We start from the raw sequence: 22710 nt of genomic DNA on the forward strand, positions 1-22710 counted from the left end.
CATCCTTGTCTTGTTTGAGAATTTAGAGGAAGAGCTTTCAACTCTTTCTCATTCAATACAATGTTGGCTGTGGATTTATTGTATATTGCCTTTATTATATGAAGGTTATAGTCCTTCTATACCTGATTTGTTGAGGTTTTATCATGAAGGGATTGAATTTTGTCAAATGCTTTTTCTGCATATATTGAAATAGTCATGTTTTTATCCTTTCTTTGTTAATGTGATGTATCACATTTATTGATTTGCATGTGTTAAACCATCCTTGCATCCCTGGTATAAATCCCACTTGATCATGGTGAATGATCTTTTTAATGTGCTGTTGAGTTTCAATTGCTAGCATTTTGTTGACTATTTTTGCATCTGCACTTATCAGGAATATTGGCCTGTAGCTCTCTTTCTTTCGGTGTCTTGGTCTGGTTTTGGTTTTAGGGTAATTATCACCTCGTAGCATGAGTTTGGAGGTGTTCCATTCTTTTCAATTATTTTCTATAGTTTGTAAAAAATTCTAAAGAACTTAATTTTTTTTTGTAGAATTCAGCAGTGAAGCCATGAGGTCCGGCACTTTTCTTTGATTAAAGACTTTATTACTGACTCAGTTTGAAATACTTGTTGTTGGTCTGTTCAGATATTCTGGTTTTTTTTTATTTTTTTTTTTTATTTTTATTTTTTTTTAAATTTATTTATTATTATTATACATAAGTTCTAGGGTACATGTGCATAACGTGCAGGTTTGTTACATATGTATACTTGTGCCATGTTGGTGTGCTGCACCCATCAACTTGTCAGCACCCATCAACTCGTCATTTACATCAGGTATAACTCCCAATGCAATCCCCCCTCCCCATGATAGGCCCCAGTGTGTGATGTTCCCCTTCCCGAGTCCAAGTGATCTCATTGTTCAGTTCCCACCTATGAGTGAGAACATGCGGTGTTTGGTTTTCTGTTCTTGTGATAGTTTGCTAAGAATGATGGTTTCCAGCTGCATCCATGTCCCCACAAAGGACACAAACTCATCCTTTTTGATGGCTGCATAGTATTCCATGGTGTATATGTGCCACATTTTCTTAATCCAGTCTGTCACTGATGGACATTTGGGTTGATTCCAAGTCTTTGCTATTGTGAATAGTGCCACAATAAACATACGTGTGCATGTGTCTTTATAGCAGCATAATTTATAATCCTTTGGGTATATACCCAGTAATGGGATGGCTGGGTCATATGGTACATCTAGTTCTAGATCCTTGAGGAATCGCCATACTGTTTTCCATAATGGTTGAACTAGTTTACAATCCCACCAACAGTGTAAAAGTGTTCCTATTTCTCCACATCCTCTCCAGCACCTGTTGTTTCCTGACTTTTTAATGATTGCCATTCTAACTGGTGTGAGATGGTATCTCATTGTGGTTTTGATTTGCATTTCTCTGATGGCCAGTGATGATGAGCATTTTTTCATGTGTCTGTTGGCTGTATGAATGTCTTCTTTTGAGAAATGTCTGTTCATATCCTTTGCCCACTTTTTGATGGGGTTGTTTGTTTTTTTCTTGTAAATTTGTTTGAGTTCTTTGTAGGTTCTGGATATTAGCCCTTTGTCAGATGAGTAGATTGCAAAAATTTTCTCCCATTCTGTAGGTTGCCTGTTCAGTCTGATGGTAGTTTCTTTTGCTGTGCAGAAGCTCTTTAGTTTAATGAGATCCCATTTTTCAATTTTGGCTTTTGCTGCTGTTGCTTTTGGTGTTTTAGACATGAAGTCTTTTCCCATGCCTATGTCCTGAATGGTACTACCTAGGTTTTCCTCTAGGATTTTTATGGTATTAGGTCTAACATTTAAGTCTCTAATCCATCTTGAATTAATTTTCGTATAAGGAATAAGGAAAGGATCCAGTTTCAGCTTTCTACTTATGGCTAGCCAATTTTCCCAGCACCATTTATTAAATAGGGAATCCTTTCCCCATTTCTTGTTTCTCTCAGGTTTGTCAAAGATCAGATGGCTGTAGATGTGTGGTATTATTTCTGAGGACTCTGTTCTGTTCCTTGGAATTTATCTATAAATTCTATCCAATTTGTTGGGATATAATTGTCTACAACAGTTTCTTACCATCCTTTGCATTTCTTTAGTATCAGTTGTAATGTCTTCTTTTTCATCTCTGATTTTATTGGTTTGCTGATTATTCTGATTTGATTATTCCAATTTGATTATTCCACAGTATACACATATATTGAAATACTCTTTACCCCTTAAATATATATAATTATTGTTTTTTAATTAAAAATAAAATAATAAAAAAGAATATATCTTGAGACAAATGAAAATAAAAACACAACATACCAAAGCTGATGGGATGTAGCAAAAACAGTACTAAGAAGGAAGTTTATAACAATAAATGGCTATATTAAAGAAGAAAGATCTCAAATAAACAATCTAACTGTACACTTCAAAGAACTGGAACAAATTAAATTAAAAATTAGAAGAAAGAAGGAAAAAATAAATATGAGAGCGGAAAAAAACTAAAAAATAGAAAACTAATGGAAAAATCAGTGAAAGTAAGAGTTAGTTTTTTGAAAAGATAAAATTGACAAATGCTTAGCTAGACTTAAAGCAGAAAAGATAAATTTTGATTCAATTTTTTAAAAAATGAAAGATGTGAAATTATAACTGATGCCACCAAAGTAAAAAAGGTTATAAAAGACTACTATTAACAATTTTTTACCAAGACTGGATAACCAAGAAGAAATGAATAAATTCCTAGATTCATAAAACATACCAAGACCAAATCACAAAAAAATACGAAGTCTGAACAGACCAATAATGAGTAAAGAGATTGAATCAGTAATCAAAAACCTCCCCCAAATTAAATCCCAGAACCAGATAACTTCTCTGGTGAAATTTACCACACATTTTTAAAAAGAGGAAAGGTTAATTATTATCACACTCTTCCAAATAACTGAAGAAAAAAGAACATTTTTAAACTAAATTTATGTGGCTAGCATTATTCTCATATTCAAAACAAGGAAAATGTACCAGAAGAAATGGAAATTACAGACAATATTTCTGATGACTGTAGGTAATAATTCCTGAACAAAATACTAGTAAATCTAACACAATAGCACAATAAAATAATCATACACCATAATCAGGTGGAATTTACCTCTAGGGTGAAAGCATGGTTTAAATCAATTAATATAAAAGACAACATTAACAGAATGAATGATAAATATCACAAGATCATCTGAATAGTTGCAGAAAAGTATTCAATGAAATTTAACACCTTTCAATAATAAAAACTCTAACCAGGCTAGATATAGAAGAAATGTACTCTAACATAATAAAGCCTGTATAAAAAGCCCACAGCTAGTATCATACTCAAAGGTTAAAAATTGAAAGATTTTTCCTTTAAGATCAGAAATAAGACAAGGATGCCCACTCATACCACTTCTATTGGCCATAGTACTGAAAGTCCTAACCAGAACAATTAGGTAAGAGAAAGAAATAAAAGACACTGAAATAGGCAAAACTGTCTCTGTTCATGGAAGATGTCATCTTATATGCAGAAAATCTTAAAAACTACTAGGAAACACCTGTTGGAACTAATGAATTTAGTACAGCTACAGGATACAATATCAACACACAAAAATCAGTTGCATATCTATACACTAACAATAATCTACCTGAAAAAAAGTTTAAAAAATCCTATTTACAACAACATGAAAAATGATGAAATACTTAGAAATAAAGTTAACCAAGAAGGTGAAAGACATACACTTAAAACATAACAAGAAATGGTGAAAGAAATTGAAGAAGACTCAAATAAATTGGAAGATATCTGTGTTCATGAATTGGAATAATTAATGATGTTAAAATGCTCATACTATGAAATGCAAACTACAGATTTAATGCGACCGCCTTGAAATTTCCAATGGCATCTTTTTACAGAAATGGAAAAATAGTCTTAAAATTAATATGAAACCACAGAAGACTCTAAATAGCCAAGACAATCCCAACAAAGAAGAAAAAAGCTGGAGACATTACAGTTCTGATTTCAGAATATATTACAAAGACTACAGTAAAGAAAACAGTATTATATTTCTATAAAGATAGACATATGGAAGACAAGGGAGCCTGGGATACATAATGAGAAAAGGAAAGTCTCTTCAAGAAATAGTATTGGGAAATCTACATATCTACATGCGAAAGTAGGATCTTTGCAAAATATTTTACTCAAACAAATCTTTATCTTATACCATACACAAAAATAAATTCAAATAGATGCAAAATTAAACATATACTTGAATCTTGAAACCCCTAGAAAAAAAAACTAAGGAATAAACTTTTTGTCATTAACCTTGGCTATGATATCTTGAATATGACACCAAATGCACAAGCAACAAAAGCTAAAATAAGTGGAACTACAACAAACTGTTTCTGCATAGTGATGGAAACCATCAAAAACGTAGAAAGGCAACTTACAGAATAGGAGACAATATTTACCAACATTACATTTGGTAAGTGTTACTATTTAAAGTGTATAAGGAGGGCTGGGCATAGTAGCTCACATTTGTGAGACCGAAGCAGAAGGGTAGCTTAAGGCCAGGAGTTTGAGACCAGCCTGAGCAATATGGTGAGACACCATTTCTATAAAAAGTTTTAAAAATTAGCCAGGTATGGTGGTACATGCCTATAGTCCCAGCTACTCAGGAGGCTGAGGTGGAAGGATCATTTGAAGCCAGGATGCTGAGGCTGCAGTGAGCCATGATTGTGCCACTGCACTTCAGCCAGGTGACAGAATGAGACCCCCATCTGAAAAAATAAAATGTATAAGGAATTCCTACAAATCAATAGTAAAAATTAATTCTATTTAAAAATAGGTAAAAGTCTTGAATAACTATTTTTCCAAAGAAGGCATACAAAAGGCCAACAGGGATATGAAAAGTTGTTCAACATCATTAATTGCCTTGGTTCATTTAATATTGCTTATAACAGGATGCCTAAAACTAGATAGTTTATTTTTAAAAATAAATTTATTTCTCACAGTTTTAGAGAATAAACAGTCCAAGGTTGAGGGGCCACATCTGGTGAGGGCCTTCTTGCTGGTGGAGACTCCCTGCAAAGTCTCGTAGCAGCACAGGGCATCATATGGTGAGAGGACTGAGCATGCTAGCTCAGATCTCCTCTTTTTATAAAGCCACAAGTCCAAGTCCCATGAAAACTAATTAATACATTAACCCATGAATTCATTAATCTATTATCCTATGAAGGGATCTACCCATTCATGAGAGCTGAGCTCTCATGACCCAAACACCTCTCTAAACTTTCACCTATATAGGAAGTTAATCAAGTTTGGGAAGTTTGGGAAGTTAGTGGCCATAGTTCTTCAAATATTTCTTACCAACTTTTCCTTATTTGACCTCTCATTCTTGCACTCTATTTGTGCTCACGTTGGTATACTTGATGGCATGCAAGAGGTCTCAAGCTCTTTCCATTTTGTCTTCATTCTGTTTTCCTTTCTTCTCCTGAGCCTGGATTGCTTTAATTGACATGTCTAGAAATTCATTGATTTGGCCAGACATGGTGGCTCATGTCTATAATACCAGTACTTTGGGAGTCTGAGGCAGATGGATCACTTAAGCTCAGAAGTTCGAAACCAGTCTGGACAACATGACAAAATCTTGACTCAAAAACAAACAAACAAAAAAGAAAATGTATCCAGTTGCATTGGTGCATGCCTGTGGCCCCAGCTACTTGGGAAGCTGAGGCAGGAGGATCATTTAGAGCCAAGAGGTGGAGACTGTAGTGCGCCATGATTACACCACTGCACTACAGCATGGGTGACAGAGTAAGACTTTGTCTCAAAAAGAAAGAAGGAAGAAAAGAAGGAAGGAAGGAAGAAAGAAAGGAAGGAAGGAAGGAAGGAAGGAAGGAAGGAAGGAAGGAAGGAAGGAAGGAAGGAAGGAAGGAAGAGAAGAAGAGACAGAGGGAGGGAGGGAGGGAGAGAAGGAGGGGGAAAGGGAGGGAAGAAGGAAGGAAAGAAATCCACTGATTTTTTTTCTTCTTTTGTCAAATATTGTTAAAACCCTCTGGTGAATTTTTATTTCACTCATTGTAATTTTCAGCTCCAGAAATTCTGATTTTTTAAAAGTAATTTGTATTTTTAATTGATATTTACTATGTATTGAAACACTATTGTCCTAGTTTTCTTTAGTTCCTTGTCAATTTTTCCCCTTAATCCCTTTGAGCCCATTTAAGGCAATTGATTTAAGATTTTTGTCTTCTAGGTATAATGCTTATGCTTCCTCAGGACAATTTCAGTTTTCTTGTAAATTGGAAATGGTTTCTTGATCCTTCATATGTCTCTTATTTTTAGTTGAAAGTTTGATATTTTTAAAATTATAGTATGGTAATTCTGGAAGTCAAATTATCTCCCCTCCTACCCCCAGTTTCATTTGTTTTTGCTTGCTCTGAGTGCAGTTGTTTATTTAGTGAGTTTTATTATTTATTTATTATTTATTTATTATTTATTATTTATTTATTAAAATATTTGAAAGAATATATTTATTATCATATGTGGCCTCTGATGTCTTTGTTTCTTTACTTGTGGTCACATAGCAGTTTAACAGATACTTCCTAAAAATGTCATGTGAGGTCACCTTTTTCTTGAATCATCATTCTCTTTGTTTCTGTAGATCCTTGACTATTTTCCAGAGTTCAAACAAAGTTGATTGTGCCAGTTTTTGCTTGCTTTTTTGTGTTTCTGTGGAGTAACAGGCCCTTAAAATATTCTAATCTATCATTTTTCCTGCACCCATCTTAGAAGGAACTGGTAACTACATTTACAGCCCACTGAATAATTTAGATTAATCTCCATCTCACTATCCTTAATTTGATCATAACTGCAAAGCAATTGTCATATAAGGTATAATTTACCAATTCCAAGTATTAGAATCTGATATTTTGGAAGATAAATATTCAGCATCCTACAGATTTATTTCTTACTTATGCTACTACATGTCTGTCATACAGGTTGTCTGGCTAAGTGAAAAACTGTATGTGGTCACTCAAAGACACCTGCTGATGAAGGTATCATCATCTGTTTCTGCACCTGCTGGAACATTAAGCCTTTTGATTATCATAGCAGGAGATGAGATAACTGGAGAGTAGTATGTATGTTTCAACCAACATTATAATTTTTTCTATAGTTCATTATCTAGAACTATTATATGTCCTGCCTAGCTGGAATGGGGCATACACATGTAGAAAAGCAGGTGGATTGTTTGTGTACCACTATTTTTGTGACCTATCTATGGAAAATATTATAAATAATAAATATTAATATTTAACCTATCGAACACCTGATATGTGATAGAAAGTGTGCTGTGCTCTATAAATATGTCATGTGATTATCTTTTTGAAAATCTTATGTGAATGACAAGATAATATTTTCTTTCTTACAGAAGGAAGCTGAAATTGGAAAGGCTACATTTCTTACTCAAATTTGAGGTGAAGCAACCATGGTGCACAGAACAAATGTTTAACCATGACACTCGCTTGTACTAAGAGAGATGTGATAAGTCTGCTTGGGAGTGTAGTGTGGGCTCAGAAGCAACAGTGCAAACGATGAATCCATGCAAAAGGATGAATCTGTCTCCTTTGTTGGAAAAGAAAAGCATCCCCAGGCCAGAACTGTGGTGATAAGGTAGGTAAGTGTTAAGGAAATTCTTAAGGAAATGTCTTAGAGAAAAACAAAAAGAAGTAAAAAAAAAATTAAATTACAAAATTTTTAAATATAAAATGCTGACACAGAGGTGAGACAATTTGAATGGACTGCTAGAAGGAATTCAAAATAATAGAGTATCTTCAGAAAAGATGTTGACAGTTTCTTATTCAGATAAACATGTGCCTACCATGCAACAATTCAGTCTGACTCATCAATATTTATTCAAATGAAATGAAAATCTATGTTCACCTCAGAAATCTTTTTTTTTTTTGAGACAGACTCTCACTCTGTCACCCAGGCTGGCGTACAGAGACACAATCTTGGCTCACTGCAGCCTCCGCCTCTGCCTCCCAGGTTCAAGCAATTCTCCTGCCTCAGCCTCCTGAGGAGCTGGGATTACAGGTGCTTACCACCATGCCTGGCTAATTTTTGTATTTTTAGTAGAGACTGAGCTTCACCATGTTGACCAGGCTGGTCTTAAACTTCTTACCTCAAGTGATCCACCCACCTCAGCCTCCCAAAGTGCTAGGATTACAGGCATGAACTACAGTGCCTCGCCCAGAAATCATTAATGAAATGCTTAGATCAGCTTTATTTCTACTCACCAAACTCTAAAACCAGTACAAATGTTCCTCAGTTGCACAATGAGAAAAACAATCTATAATGTCCACATAATACAATATTCTTCTACAATAAAAAAGATTTAACGCTGACATAGGCAACAATATATATGGGTTTCAATTGCTAAGTAAAAGTGAAAGATGCCAGACTCAAAGACTACATATTCTAGGATTATATTTAAAGACATTCTAGCAAAAGCAAAATTATTTGGACAAAAACAATTTACTTGTTGCCAGGATAGTGGGTGGGAAAAGAGGTTACCAAAAAGTAGGCTTAGAAAATGTTTTTATTGTAATTGTTGTAGTCATTATGTGACCATATATTTGACAAAATTCTTAGAACTATACAGTACAGTGTGTATTAATACTGGGTATTACTGTATGTAAATTATGCATTCATTAGTGAATGAAAAAAGAAATAACAAATTTAATATGCACACAAATTATGTGGGTATATTAAAAATAATAAGCTTGATCCCCACTGGCAGCTTTAATTGCTTCTTCACCAGGAAAGTAGAATGAGGAGCTGTAGATCCTCTCACAGGGAACATCTCCAGAGATCTCCATGCCCTTATAATTCTCCTCATATCTCCATATATTAGCATATGAAATCCCAACATGACTCCCAACATGATGTAGTTTTAGAGAGACCACACTGTGTACAAAGCTCCATGGATCATCATTTATTCATCTAAAGGATAATTGTTTTTAGTTCATGCATGCCTTCTGACCTGAGGCTTTGCTATGAACCTTCAACCCTGCTAACAATGCACTTCAGTAAGATATTGATTGACTGGGTGTCATAAATGACTTCTCTTGTTTCTCTCAGTTTGTCCTGGCTCAGGGAAAACATCCCAAGTTAAAAATTACATTGACTGACTTTTGCACGATGACCCCTTAGCAAGATGTTTTACAGCCCTCACTTACTTGTTATTTACAGATGCAATTCTGTGAATTATGTGAGAGAGGTAATCTTAACATGTTTATTTTCTCGAGAAAGGGGAAGATAAGTAACTCCTTTAAGTTCCCAGAAAGAATTAATAGGAGATTCAGGACTTGTTCCATCTTAATGCTCTTCCCTTTATTTTTCCATGCCTGGAGACCTTGAAACCTGTTGACCAGTACCTGAAAGCAAGCTTCTCCCATTGGAAACATATCCCCTTGATCATTTTTAATTGCGTCGATTTGATTCTTCTCTCTTTCTTCTTTATTAGTCTGGCTAGTGGTCTGTCAATTTTGTTGATCTTTTCAAAAAACCAACTCCTGGATTCATTGATTTTTTGGAGGGTTTTTTGTGTCTCTATCTCCTTCAGTTCTGCTCTGATCTTAGTTATATTCTTGCCTTCTGGCTTTCGAATGTGTTTGCTCTTGCTTCTCTAGTTCTTTTAATTGCGATGTTAGAGTGTCAATTTTAGATGCTTTTGCTATAAAATTTCCCTCTACACACTGCTTTAAATGTGTCCCAGAGATTCTGGTATGTTGTATCTTTGTTCTCATTGGTTTCAAAGAACATCTTTATTTCTGCCTTCATTTCGTTATGTACCCTGATAGTTGAGTGGTTTTGAGTGAGTTTCTTAGTCCTGAGTTCTAGTTTTGATTGCACTGTGGTCTGAGAGACAGTTTGTTATAATTTCTGTTCTTGAACATTTGCTGAGGGGCTGCAGTCTCCCATTCTATGGGCTTTGTAAGCAGTATCCTGCAGAGAGATTCTGCTTTGACCTGTTAGCTCTTCCTGTTGAATTGATCCCCTGTTTTATCAGAGACTAGTATTGCAACCCCCGCTTTTTTTTGTTCTCCATTTGCTTGGTAAATCTTCCTCCATCCCTTTATTTTTGAGCCTATGTATGTCTCTGCGTGTGAGATGGGTCTCCTGAATACAGCAGACTGATGGGTCTTGACTCTTTATCCAGTTTGCCAGTCTGTGTCTTTTAATTGGAGCATTTAGTCCATTTACATTTAAGGTTAATATTGTTATGTGTGAACTTGATCCTGCCATTATGATATTAACTGGTTATTTTGCTCATTAGTTGATGCAGTTTCTTCCTAGCCTCAATGGTCTTTACATTTTGGCATGTTTTTGCAATGGCTGGTACCGGTTTTTCCTTTCCACGTTTAGTGCTTCCTTCAGGATCTCTTGTAAGCAACTTAGTTGGCTGGATATGTTCTGGGTTTAAAATTCTTTTCTTTAAGAATGTTGAATATTGGCCCCCCACTCTCTTCTGGCTTGTAGAGTTTCTGCTGAGAGATCTTCTCTCTCTGGCTGCCCTTAAGATTAAAGACCTAATACCATAAAAATCCTAGAGGAAACCTAGGTAGTACCATTAAGCAATATTCCATGGCTGATTTTCTGATTACAGACAAACTATTGGCTGTTTCTGCTCCTCCAGCTGTAAGGTAAGCTTCTATATCTAAGAAACATTTTAGAGAGAAGTATAACTCATGCAAAAGCAGTGGGGCAGCTACACCTACTGTAAGTTACTTGAGAGCAGAAATAGGTGTTTTTAACATTTTTTTCTAAAATACTGAGGTGGGCGTAGGGCATAAATGTTCCATCATAGGAAATTTAGTGGTTCTTATGAAACATGCTTCTTCCTCCAAAGATATGAACAAAAGATAAGATAGATGATACTCTGATTGACTAGGTGGTAATTTTATCTGTTCGTTATGTATTGGCTTCTCATGAGTGGTACAAAAACAAAAACAAACAGAAAAGGGTGAAATGTTCATTCTTTAAACTACAAAAGGGTGTTAAATGAATTAACAAGCTATGACCTGTGTTTTAACTTTTTTTAATAATCTCATTCTTACTATTATTAGCACATCTACATATGTTGACAGTGATGTGGCTGAAAGTTTTGACTTTAGATTGAAGATGGATTTAACTCTTGAATCTTGACTCTCAAACTAGCCATATAATGTTGGAGCATCACATCACTTCTCAAATTCTCAATGTTCTTAATGATAAAGTAATAGTAACAATAATAATACCTAACTCTCTCTCTCTCTCACACACACACATACACACACACATCATTTATATATAAAGTTTTTATTATTGGTAGAACATAGTGTATGCTAAAAGTGGTCATGTATGTTAAAGTTAGCAATATAACATCTTCATACCTCAGGCTTGGGAAGTGAAGTTGCCAAGTGTTTCAGAGAAAGACAGTAGTAAACAGTAGTTAGTATTGGTTGGATACCCTTCTAAAGACCCCAATCCAAGTACAAAGATTTAAAGTATTGTTCCTGATTTCATTCTTATTTTCATGGCTGTGTAATATTCCATGGTGTATATGTACCACAACTTCTTTATCCAGTCTACCACTGATGGGCACCAGGGTTGATTCTATACATTTGTTGTTGTGAATAGTGTGCTGATGATCTTATAGGTACATGTGTCTTTTTAAAAAAAGTGTCCAACTTTAAAGTTCAGGGGTACACATGCAGGATGTGCAGGTTTGTTACATAGCTAAAGATGTGCCATGGTGATTAGCTGTACAGATCATCCCATCACCTAGGTATTAAGCCCAGCATCCATTAGCTTTTCTTCCTGGTGCTCTCCCTCCTCCTACCCACCACCCTTTGACAGGTCCCAGTGTGTGTTGTTCTCTACCATGTGTCCATGTCTTTTCATCATTCAGCTCCCACTGAGAGCATGCAGTATTTGATTTTCTGTTTCTGCATTAGTTTGCTGAGGATAATGGCTTCCAGATCCATCTACGTCCCTGCAAAGGAGATGATCTCGTTCTTTTTTATGGCTGTATAATATTCTGTGGTGTATATGTACCACATTTCTTTATCCAATCTATCATTGATGGGCATTTAGGTTGACCATACGTATTTGTCTTTTTAGTAAGTGACTTATTACCTTTTGGGTATATACTGGGTCAAATAGTAGCTCTGTTTTAAGTTTTTGAAGAAATCTGTACACCAGATTTTTGGAATACTACATAGCCATAAAAAATGAAATCACATCCTTTGCAGCAATGTGGATGAATCTGGAGGCCATAATCTTAAGCAAAGTAACACAATAGCAGAAAACCAAATACCTCACGTCCTCACTAATAAGTGAGGGCTAAATGATGAGAACACATGGACCTAAATATGGGAACAATAGACACTGTGGACTAATGGAGAAAGAGAGAGTGGGCTTAAGAACTACCTATCAGATGGTATGCTCACCACCAGGGTGACAGTATCCGTACTCCAAACCTCAGCATTATGCAATATTCCCACGTAACAAATCTGTACGTGTAACCCTTGTATCTAAAATGAGCATTGAAATTTAAAAACAACATAAATAAATAAATAATAAAATATTGTTCCTAATCAAGAATACATTCAAAAAAAATATTTTATCACATGGAACTTGCTACCAAATCAGATCTGTGAGCTAAATAAAGATAGCCCATAAAGTAGGAAATTTTAACCCTTAATCTTTAACTATGGAATAACAGTAATAAGAGAAAGAATGGCTTTAGGAAAAAGAAACTTTTTTACCCACACTAAAATGTGGATTTCAAGGGAGAAATTAAGAAAAAGAAAGGCTTGTGTGAATTTTCCAGAGCAGACAATCATTTGCTTGGAGGAAGAACAACCTGAAAGAAACACAGAAAATCTCAGTGGTCCTAGTATGGAGGAAAAGAAAATTGGACATGGGAGCTTCAGTATTTCAAAACTCACCCATGCCTGCAGCCCTGCTTGTCACCATCCACCTTTATAAAACCAACAAAAAGATTATCACCCATCCTAATAGTATTTAATATTATAACTAGCACTCATTAGGCTGTGCTTAACATTTAGCATTTTTAATAGATTATCTTATTTAATTCTCACAATACTACCTCAAAGTAGGTCACATTACTGTTTTAGTTTTACAGAAGAAAATGTGATGTTTAAGGGAATTAGATTAGAACCAGTGGTCCCCAGGTGGTAAGTGGTGGACTGACATGCCTCTCTTCCAAGAACTCAAGCTCTGTATCTGCCGTATCTGATGATAGGCTTCTCTCAGAATTGTTTCTGCTAGTTGAACATGCCCCTAACAACCCAGTTATCCCACCACTTTCACTATGCGTATATTACTCGCTTACTTCATTGTGAAACCCAAAACACTGAGTTTGTACCAAAGGAGACAATGAGTGATTGTAAATTGAGTTGTATTCAATTTGATTTAAATACAGTTTAGACCATTAGACTTAGGAACCATTCAACATGCGTTCAAAAGTTGGCATGGATCCAAAGCATGGCTTGCCATTTAATACTTGTATAAATATGAATATGTTACTCAACCTCCTGTGCTTCATAATTTAAATGAATGCAACAACTAATCAAATACATAATATCGTTGCAAGGAAATAATGAATATATATCTAAAATGTCTAGACAAGTTCTTGGCAAATTAGCAACATGCGTCAGCTTTTACCTTGCTCAGGAAAGGCGAATTGACAGACAGATGCATCTAGACGAGTCATCTTGATCAGGTTAGTAAATTTTCTACATATGAGTTTACAAATTTATAACATCTAAAAATTGTGCAAATAATCTATTAAGATTCTTCAGTTTCAACAGTATGTAATTCTGTATAATTAATGCACTACCTTTGGTTGTCAAGGCCACGTTTTTTCTAGGGAATCTTGAAGTACAAGTTATTGCTACAATGAAGGAATACATATTGTACTTATACTTTTCAATTTTAATTCAATTTATTTATCACATTGTTCCTTTTTGTATTGCTACAAGCATCCTGTTAGTCCCCCAGAGCAATGATGGAAAATAAGACAGAAGTAACACAGTTCATTCTTCTAGGACTAACCAATGACTCAGAACTGCAGGTTCCCATCTTTATAATGTTCCTCTTCATCTATATTATCACTCTGGTTGGAAACCTGGGAATTATTGTAGTAATATTCTGGGATTCCTGTCTCCACAATCCCATGTACTTTTTTCTCAGTAACTTGTCTTTAGTGGACTTTTGCTACTCTTCAGCTGTCACTCCCACCGTCATGGCTGGATTCCTTATAGAAGACAAGGTCATCTCCTACAATGCATGTGCTGCTCAAATGTATATTTTTGTAGCTTTTGCCACTGTGGAAAATTACCTCTTGGCCTCAATGGCCTATGACCGCTATGTGGCAGTGTGCAAACCCCTGCATTATACCACAACCATGACAACAAGTGTATGTGCTCGTCTGACCATAGGCTCCTACCTCTGTGGTTTCCTGAATGCCTCCATCCACACTGGGGACACATTTAGTCTCTCTTTCTGTAAGTCCAATGAAGTCCATCACTTTTTCTGTGATATTCCAGCAGTCGTGGTTCTCTCTTGCTCTGATAGACATGTTAGTGAGCTTGTTCTTGTTTATGTTGTGAGCTTCAATATCTTTTTAGCTCTCCTGGTTATCTTGATATCCTATATATTCATTTTTATCACCATCCTAAAGATGCATTCAGCTTCGGGATACCAGAAGGCTTCGTCCACCTGTGCCTCTCACTTCATTGCAGTCACCATCTTTTATGGGACTATTATCTTCATGTACTTACAACCCAGCTCTAGTCACTCCATGGACACAGACAAAATGGCATCTGTGTTCTATACAATGGTCATCCCCATGCTGAACCCCCTGGTCTATAGTCTGAGGAACAAGGAAGTGAAGAGTGCATTCAAGAAAGTTATTGAGAAGGCAAAATTGTCTCTAGGATGGTCAGTTTAACATTGTAGGATGCACCATAACCTAGTTTCATTTCTCTCGGATCTTCTCCGTGTTCTGAATCACATTTAAGGTCCACAATCAAGTTAAATTCCTGAAGTGATTGCCATGCCTGTTTAAAAGTCTATTGTCTAAGTAAAAAGAAACATTATGTCCAGAAACATAATACCTGGACAAGAATGGCTAAGACATCTTGGGGCTTCCTTGCCAAAAACCTTAAAGATATTAATGTATTCACTTATTCTACATGCATTTTTATCTACCACATGTCAATGCAAATATACATAAAACCAGAGCAAAAACAAGTCCATTAATAAAAGTACATGAAGGTTTCCCATGAAGTGGGGAATTTTCCATAGGTGTGGAAAATGTGCCCAGATTAAATGTAATGTGGCAAGTTCTGATGGTTAATTTTATGCGTCAGTTTGACTGGATTAAGGGATGCCCAGATAGCTGCTTAAACATTATTCTGAATATGTCTGTGAAAGTGTTTCCAGAAGAGATTAATATTTGAATCAGGAGACTGAGTAAGGAAGATCTGCCCTCTCCAGTGTGGGTGGCCATCATTCAATCTACGGAGGGCTCACCTGAAAAGAACAAAATGGTGGAGGAAGGATGAATTGTGTCTCTTCTTGAGCTGGGACATTCATCTTCTCTTGTTCTTAGACATTTGAGTTCCTGGTTTGTTGGGCCTTTGGCCTCCAGGCCTTATACAAGTTCCACAACCCTGTCCTGACCTTTCTCAGATCTTCAAACTCCAAATTACTCTACTGGCCTTCCTGGTTCTCCAGTTTGCAGACAGTATATTGTGAGACTTCTCAACCTGCATATTCACATGAGCCAGTTCCCATAATAAATCTCCTTTTATCTATCTATCTATCTATCTATCTATCTATCTATCTATCTATCTATCTATCTATTGGTTCTGTGTCTCTGTAGAACCCTGAGTAATACACTAATATTTAGTAAAAATAATTTAAATACTTAATTTGGGGAGTGGAATATAAAGTTGAGCCTAATGCTTTTAAATTTATTTCGCTGAATACTGTTCCAGGAGTCCTCATTTTGTTTAAAAGAAAACATATTATTAAATGAAAGTATATGCTTTTCCTTGGCACATTTTATCAAGAATATGTAAATATAGCATCTCATATGAATTAATATTTGTGTCATTACTGATTTATAGAAGCAACATGTTCATGCTTTAAATTTTAAAAAGATAAAATAACTAGAGTACCAGAAAAATTGAGTAAAAATAAAAGCATTTCTTTGTATATTGCTACCAACTTTTACAGTGTTTACAAAATGTACTGAGAAACAAAAAAATGTACATTTTTCTTTCTGCAAATGCTTTGAAATTGTTAATTCTGCTCCTTCATTCTTAGTTTAGTTGACATACATCACCTTTTGCTGCTTCACCTGTGTTTTACTCCATTTCATCCAGGCTGCTCTCCTTGCTGTTTTTCACAACTCCAAGCCTGCTCCAACCTCAGGGCCTGTGCACTTGCTACTCTCTATGCATAATATTTCCTCGCTCCATTCAGGTCTTCCCTTAAATGTGACCCAGTCATAGAGTCTTTCCTTCACCACCTTTATAAAATAATCCCTCTCCCCACCCCATGTACACTGCCCCTCATCTCGTGTTATTCTTCCTCATTTTTACTCACACTCTCCTGTATATTTATTCTCTTGTTTACTATATATCCTCCTATCCAACTAGAAGGCAAACTTCATTAAAGCAGTGAATTTTTTGTTTTTTTATGAGATCTTTAGTACCTGAATGAGTGTGTTTCTTAGGAGATTCTCAATAAGTATTTGTTGAATGAATGGATAAAATAATTAAGCTTTGAGTCTAATTGTATCAATATGTTGAACCTTTGAACCATTCATGATTATAGCAAACTATCTATCATATAAGCCTACTATTCAGACATATAGTTCATTTCAAAAGACACAGATAATTTCTTTGCTGAAACATTTTTACCTATATTCTAAGCACTTTTTCTCCAACTTTTAGACATAATCGTTTCCTGAAAATTCTATCATCAAGTAGCTCATTTGAAGCCATCTCATAATTTTTACTTAGATGTGACATCTCATTAAGTAGAAAATAATATATCAAATAAATACTACTTAGTAAATCATAAAAATACATTAAATGTGAAATTATTTAAGGTTTAACATCTGATTACATTTGAAAATTACTTCATACACATAAATTATAGAATTAACTGAAATGATTCTAAACATCCATGTAGAATATAAACATGACAATATCTGTCAGTAGCAAACATAACATAAATTCAATAGGCTGTTATAATGCACAATCTTTATGCATCCTGATTCCTGGAACCTTTCGATGTTACCTTATATTGCCTAAAAGGACTATGTAGAGGTGATTAAGATGGAGGTAGTATTGTGGATTACCTGTGTGAGCCCTAAAGGCCCACATATGTCACTATCAGAAGAAGACAGAGAGATGTGATGACAGACAAAAAAAGAGTCGGCAAAGTGACCATGAAAGCAGAGACTAAAGTGACGTGACCACAATATTTGGAATACCTGCAGCCACCATCAAATGGAAGAGGCAAGAAATAAAATTCTCATTTATAGTTTATGAAGCAAGCAGGCCTTGCTACTGTGCTGATTTCAGTCCAGGGTCACTGATTTGGCACTTCTGGCTTCCAAACTGTGAAAGAATAAATACCTGTTGTTTGAAGCTTCCTGGTATGTGACGTTTTGTAACAGCAGCTGTACAAATCTAATACAAACACTTGCCTGATTTCTCCTGTGTCATAATCTTATCTTATGATGGTACATTTGTCAAAACTACAAAAAAATAAAAAAGATAGACGCACTATTACTTTCTACACTTCAGAACTTACTCCAATCTCATTCATTTTTCCACTCTTTTCCTCTTCTTGCATTTAGTTGTCAGGTTTCCTTAATCTCTTCTAGTTATGGCAGATTGTCCATCTTTCCCTGTGTTTTGAGGGAGTGCTGGTGAGACATTTCATAGAATGTCTGAAATGGAAATTATGTTTTTCTGAGGTTTTCTCATTATTTTCCTGGGGCTGTGCTGTTTATCAAGTAACATCAGTGATAAAATTTCTCTTCTAGCACATCATATCATGGACACATGCTATCAACATGACTTATCAGTGATGAGTTTAACATGATCACAAATGTTAGGTAAAGTTTGCTTAATTATCTCTCATAGACTTACTTTTTGTTCCCCCTTTCTCTGCTCTATTCTTTAGAAACAAATCATTAATTCCAGCTCACACTGCTGGTGTGTGGGAATTAAGCTCCACCTCTTGCTGAGATCAGTGTTTAAACAACTTATTTGGAGTTTTTCTGTAAGCAAGATTTGTCTCCTTTCTCATTTATTTATTTATAATCATCATTTATATTAGCGTGTCCTGGTTTGTTTACTTTATACTGGATTATAAGGCAATACTAGGTTTTTGTTTTATTTTTCTTGGTCTAAATGTTTCCACTTTCATCCCTTGAAGCTCTTTCAGAAGGCCCTTATGTTCCTTTGACATTGTTCACCCTTTGTGTTTTGTTTTTATTTTATTTAGAATATGTCCTTACTCTAGGGCATTACATGATGCTGTAAGCTTATCTTGTATTTTTCCTACCACTGTCACAGAGTCCACTACTTCTACAAAGAGGCTTCTTTATTTTGATAGAGAATGGTGTTTACAAGCCAACATCTGGACACAGAGTGTGCTTGCTGTTATTGCTGTTTCACTTCTTCTAGGCTCTTTTATCAAAAGAACTAAGTATATATTTCTGTACCCTGTATACAGAGCAAACCACATTTATTTCTAAATTTATTCATTATATTAAACTAAATATGAGTTCATACTGATGTCTCTGTTGGGGCTTAGAAAATGACGCCCCAAAGTATGGCACTTTGTCATGACGAGTACTTTGAACAAAAGGACATTGGAAGGCCTCAGAAGAAGCCTCAGAGCCAAAGTCTTTCTGACCTTCCCCTGTCATCCTGTCTCTTTCCCCTCTTTCTTCCCCAAAGTAGGTCAGAAACCAGAATTACTCTTCTCCATGGTGGACCATAGAAACTAGAACTCCTTTTCCCCAGAGCGAGCCATAAAACCTAGAAATATTACTCTTTCTCCCACCTTTCTATCTAGGAGCTTGTCATAAAAAAAGGGGCTCATATGCTTGTTGGCCACATGTATGTCTTCTTTTGAAAGGTGTCTGTTAATGTCCTTTGGGCACTCTTTAATGGGGTTGTTTGTTTCTTGTAAATTTGCTTAAGTTCCTTATGGAAGTAGGATAGTAGACCTTTCTCAGATGCATAGTTTGCAAATATTTTCTCCCATTGTGTAGGTTGTCTTATTCTGTTGATAGTTTCTTCTGCTGTGCAGAAACTCTTGGTTTAATTAGATCCTATTTGTCAACTTTTGCTTTTGTTGCAATTGCTTTCTTTTTCCTTGTTGTGAAATCTTTGCCAGTTCCTATGTTCAGAATGCTATTGCCTAGGTTGTCTTCCAGGGTTTTTATAGCTTAGAGTTTTACATTGAAGTCTTTAATCCAACTTGAGTAGATTTTTGTATATGGTTCAAGGAAGAGGTCCAGTTTCAATCTTCTGTGTATGGCTAGCCTGTTACCCAGCACCTTTTATTGAATAGGGAGTACAAAAACCACATGATCTCACTTAATAGGTGGGAACTAAATGATAGGAACTCATGGACACAAAAAAGGGAACAAAAAACACTGGAGCCTGCTTAAGGGTGGAGGGTGGAAGGAGGGAGAGGATCAGAAAAAAATAACTATTGGAAATAAATAACTAGCCTTAGCATACGGGTGATGAATTAATCTGTACAACAAACCCCCGTGACACAAGTTTACCTATATACAAACTTACCCATGTACCCCCAAACCTAAAAGAAAAGTTACAAAAATAATTGACCCTCATTCCAGAGAGGTCCTGCCCATTACCTGGAAGGAAGAAATGCTACAACAGAGAGGCCAAGAAGTATCTGAACAGACAGGCCTTGCTGGGTTTTCTCACTATTACCATTAGGTCATATACCTTGTCCAGTCACATTTCCACATGCAGTCACACTTCCATTAACCTAAGCATAAAAACAAACAATTTTCCCTGGATCTTTGAGTCTTCATTCCTGAAGGCTCCCGTGTCACATAGAATTTTGATTAAATTAATCTGTTACGCTTTTCCCCTGTTAGTCTGTCTTTGTCAGTTTTATCTCAGACCTAGCCAGGAACCCTAGAAGGGTTGAGGAACCTTTTCCTCCCCTATGTCTGTGACTCTAATTCAGTTTATTCTATCTCCAGCATAGGAGTATAGCAGTTGCATAATTGTTAATCCATACCTCCATGAGAAACAACTTTAGCAACTAAAGCACAGTATTTTTACAAAACTTATTTTTAGCTTTAGGGCTTCTGGTTAGCACATTGTTTTTCCAAACTTACTTAGCTTGGCTTTTTTTTCCCCCCTCATCTCCTTTCAGTGAAGTAAAGTCATACATTTATAATAAAATTAGATTTTTTTTTCACAGTCTGTTTAATTCTGGAATTCCCCTGTACTCTTGGTTGATCATTTTTAATTTGTATGCGATACATTCACTCTTTGCTACGTGTAGTTCTATGAGTTTGGACAGATGCAGGCATGTGTTCACCAGCAGAGCACCATAGAAAATATCTGATTCATCCTAAAATTTCCCTTTGCATGTTTTTTATAGACAGCCACTTCCAACTCCCCCAACCCTTGGAAATCATTGATGTTTTTACATTTCTATGTTGCATGAATGGAATGACAATATGTAGCCTTTGGATTTTCCTTCTTTCATTGTTAAAAACCACTGTCCTACTGCTAGCTGCTACCACCAGTGCCAAATCACAAGCCATTGGCAGTCATCCTGCACCCTGGTCACCTCAATAGCAGGGCCTCTGTGCATAGTGACCCACGGTCACCACCTGGGACTAAAGCACATACTGCCCAACCAAACTGAAAAGAACCCAGCAAGACTGCTGAGCAACGGCTGCCACACACACCCGAGCATTCCACTGGGGGCCTGAGGATTACCCTGCCCCTGCCTACCACAGCCAGCACCACATGCACCACCAAGGCCCTGAGAACAGGCCCATCCAGCCCAGCTTCACCCCTCTGAGCTCTGGAGCTCTTGGTCTGAGGCCATGTGGATCACCCTGCTCTATCCTATATCACTGGTGGCACCTGAGCACTCCTCCTGGGAGCCTGAGGATGAGCCTACCCAACAGGCTGCAACCACCACAGCTGAAACTCACTCACAGGCACCAACCTGCAAGCCTGGGGACTGGCCCACTCAGTCTGTCACAACTATGGCCAACACCAGTGCAGACCACTCGGGAGCCAGAGGGTTATCCCATCACTGATACTGTCATTGTCCATGCCACATCCACTTCCCAGGGGCTTGAACTTACCCACCTGCCCTGCCCAGCCCACTGCTGGCACCAGACCAAGCAACCTGGAGGTCCAAGGTCCAAAAATCAACCTGCCTAGACAGGCTAACATGGGAGCCAGTGTTCACTGCCCTGGGACCCAAGAACCAGCATGCTTGGCATGCTGCTGCCACCTCTGGGGCCCAAGGACTGGCTCACCTGACATCCTGCCCCCAACAAAACCTCACCACAGCCTCCACTAACAGCCACATTCTAAGCCACTGAGAAAATCACAGATATCACTGACTCTGTTTACAAGTCAAGAAATCATACTAGACTACAAGAAAGATACTACATACTACATACAAGAAAGATACTACACTATTGCACACATCAAGAGTCAAAGACAAAGTACCTTATCCGACCAACACCATATATGCATTTTGAGGAAAAAGTTCCCTATGGAAGCACATCTAAAAAAAAAGTGGAAGAAGTGACTGTAACACCAGATACAGAAATATCAATGTAAGAGCACAAGAAACATGAAAAAGCAGGGACATATGACACCTCCTAAGGAACACAATAATTCTTCAGCTATAGATTCCAATGAAAAAGAAATTTATGGAATACTCGCAAAATAATTTGAATGATATTAAAGAAGCTCAGTGAGATAGAAGAGAACACTGATTAAAAAAATCATGAACATAATTCAGGATATGAATGAGAAATTTACTGAAGAGATAGATATCGTATATAAGAATCCAAACAGAAATTTGGGAACTGAAGAATTCATTAAATGAAATAAAAAACTGCATTCAAAAACTTCAACTAGATCAAGCAGAAGAAAGAATTTCAGAACTTGAAGACAGATTTTCTGAAAAATGCAGACAGATAAAAAGTTTTTTAAAAAGAATAAAAAATAATGAACAAAGCCTACATAACATATGGAACACCATAAAGCAACCAAATATTTAAATTTTTGGTGTCCCAGGAGACAAAGAGGAAACAAAGGGGGGAAGAAAATATATTTAACAAAATAATAGCTGAAAGTTTCCAAAGTCTAGCAAGAGATTTAGATATCCAGATATCAGAGCCTGGTAGGTCCTCAACTAGATACAACCCAAAAAGGTCCTCTCCATGGTACATTGTAGTCAAACTACCAAAAGTCAAAAACAAAGAGAAAATTCTAAAAACAGCAAGAGAAAAGCAGCTAGTTACTTATAAGGAAACTCTTATCAGACTAACAGTGGATTTCTCAGC

General features: G+C 36.3%; 3 protein-coding genes across 3 annotated transcripts in view; all 3 read left to right on the forward strand.

Moving 5' to 3' along the window:
• The window catches only part of MED19 (mediator complex subunit 19), a 751866-nt gene that overhangs the window by 143962 nt on the left and 585194 nt on the right, over window positions 1-22710 (forward strand). The gene's annotated exons all lie outside the window — the stretch shown is intronic.
• Window positions 10655-22710, forward strand: part of LOC126936120 (olfactory receptor 10Q1) — a 129329-nt gene continuing 117273 nt past the window's right edge. The window contains exon 1 of the mRNA XM_050758567.1: window positions 10655-10723. The gene's annotated coding sequence lies outside the window, so the exon portion shown is untranslated. The remainder of the gene's footprint in view (window positions 10724-22710) is intronic.
• Window positions 10657-15040, forward strand: LOC126936134 (olfactory receptor 5B3). Its single transcript, XM_050758585.1, has 2 exons — window positions 10657-10723; window positions 14069-15040. The coding sequence occupies exon 2, from the start codon at window positions 14092-14094 to the stop codon at window positions 15037-15039; it is 948 nt and encodes a 315-aa protein (XP_050614542.1). The 5' UTR covers window positions 10657-10723; window positions 14069-14091; the 3' UTR covers window position 15040.

Source organism: Macaca thibetana, chromosome 14 (genome assembly GCF_024542745.1).
Source record: "Macaca thibetana thibetana isolate TM-01 chromosome 14, ASM2454274v1, whole genome shotgun sequence".
Classification (NCBI taxonomy): Eukaryota; Metazoa; Chordata; class Mammalia; order Primates; family Cercopithecidae; genus Macaca; species Macaca thibetana.

Coding starts and splice junctions, on each gene's coding strand:
- LOC126936134 (XM_050758585.1), top strand. CDS start 14,092: ATGATGGAAAATAAGACAGAAGTAACACAGTTCATTCTTCTAGGACTA.